Consider the following 2,034-nt stretch of genomic DNA (forward strand, 5'->3'; position numbering starts at 1 on the left):
ATGAAAAAGTTATATTATTGCGTGGACTCAAAAATTACAAACTAAATAATAACCTCATTTTTATCGCCTAATTTTTTTGGATTTGTGGTACCTTTTCCACTTCCTTAATTCTAATAAAGACAAAACCCTAATCCTAAAATGGAATGTCTCATTTCCTTGGATAATTGGGCATGTGTTACGTGCAACTAAAAAAATATTTAGCATGAGATAAATAAAAATAAAATACGAAATGAATTAAACACAAGTTAATGGACTAAATGAAAAAATAAAATAAAATAAATAATTATTCATATTCATTGTAAAACATAAAATATTCTATAGCAAAATGAAGATAAAGTGAAAGAATTAAACTCTTATGCATCTTGGAGAAGTAGAAATAACTTGTCTCGAATGATCAGGGCGCCAGTGTATGCCTTTAGTCTCTAGCCGCTGACCTTAAAAACTATTTCATCATCAAGATTCATGATGTGCACAACTCCATTGGGGTAAACTTCGTGCACTTGGAAGGGACCAGACCATTGTGATTTAAGCTTCCCTGGGAACAACCTAAGCCTTGCGTTGTAGAGGAGGACTTGCTGACCTTCATGAAAATGTTGAGGCAAAAGATGTTTATCTTGCCACCTCTTTGTCTTTTCTTTGTACAAGAAGACATTCTCATAAGCATAGGCTCTAAATTCTTCCATTTTATTCAGCTCTAGCAACCTTATTTCTTCGGCTAGTTGGGCATCCATGTTAAACTTTCTAATGGCCCAATAAGTTTTATGTTATAGCTCGATATATAGGTAGCACGCCTTGCCATAGACGAGCTTGAAAAATGACATCCCAAGAGGTTTCTTGAAGGTTGTCCTAGACGTCCATAAAGTTTTATCTAGCTTGGGTGACCAGTCCTTCTTTTTAGGGTTAACTACATTCTCAAGTATTTGTTTAATCTTACAATTAGAGATCTCAACTTGACTGTTTGTTTAGGAGTGATATGTTGTGGTAATTTTATGCCTTACTCTGTATCTCTGTAGTGCTCTAGCAATTAACTTGTTGTCAAAATGGGTCCTTTCATCACATATAATGGCTATTGGGGCTCTAAATCTCGTGAATATGTTCTTATGAAGAAACTTCCTGATGGTTTTAGAGATAGTCCTCGTGTTAGCAACCACTTCAACCCATTTTGAGACGTAGTCCACTACTACCAAGATGTAAAGGTCTCTAAATAATAATGGAAATGGGCCCATGAAGTCAATTCCCTATACATCAAAGAGAACCACCTCTAAGATGTTTTGCTAAGGCATTTCATGCTGTCAAGAGATCTTCCCTGTGTGTTAGCATCTATTACAAGACTTGTAAAAGTCTTGGGCGTCCTTAACGAGTGTGGACCAATACAATCCATATTGTAGGCATTTGCAGCAATTCTAGCACCTCCAAAGTGGCTTCCACACGGAGCTGAATGGAAATAGAATATGATTTCTTTTTGTTCCTCTTCAGTGATACACCTTCTAATCATCTTATATGTACATTGCTTGAATAGGTAAGGCTCATCCCAATAGTAGAATCAGTCATCATGACTGAATTTATTCCTTCTTTGGTTTTTTAAATCAAGAGGCAAAATATCACTAACAAGGAAATTGACAATGTCAGCATACCACGAAATTGCCACAGAAAATAATAATTTCTCATATGGAATTCTTCCTTAATATCTATTGCTTTATTAAATTCTTCGTGCCTTTTATATCCCTAACTTCTATATCAAATTCTTGCAAGATAAGTATCCAATTAATAAGTCTAGGTTCGATATCCTTTTTAGTCACTAAGTACTTAATAGTTGAGTGATTGGTATACATAATGACCTTAGTGCCTATCGAGTATGCCTAAACTTATTAAATACAAATACTAAAACCATCAATTCTTTTTCAATGATTGTGTAATTTATTTGTGCATCATTTAAAGTGCGGCTAGCATAGTAAATAACGTGAAAGATTTTACCTTAATGCTACCCAAGTACTGCAACCACAACTTAGTCACATACATCACACATAAGCTCAA

The 2,034-nt window shown here is 34.7% G+C and overlaps 1 protein-coding gene across 1 annotated transcript; it reads right to left on the bottom strand.

Moving 5' to 3' along the window:
* Positions 1–422: 422 nt before the first annotated feature.
* Positions 423–731, bottom strand: LOC120170756. The gene has a single exon (XM_039178632.1). The coding sequence runs from the start codon at positions 729–731 to the stop codon at positions 423–425; it is 309 nt and encodes a 102-aa protein (XP_039034563.1).
* Positions 732–2,034: the final 1,303 nt, after the last annotated feature.

This window comes from Hibiscus syriacus, unplaced genomic scaffold, assembly GCF_006381635.1.
Source record: "Hibiscus syriacus cultivar Baekdansim isolate YM2019G1 unplaced genomic scaffold, ASM638163v2 tig00111792_pilon, whole genome shotgun sequence".
NCBI classification, from domain to species: domain Eukaryota; kingdom Viridiplantae; phylum Streptophyta; class Magnoliopsida; order Malvales; family Malvaceae; genus Hibiscus; species Hibiscus syriacus.

Excerpts from the sequence above, each read along its gene's own strand:
- LOC120170756 (XM_039178632.1), bottom strand. The coding sequence starts at position 731 with ATGGATGCCCAACTAGCCGAAGAAATAAGGTTGCTAGAGCTGAATAAA.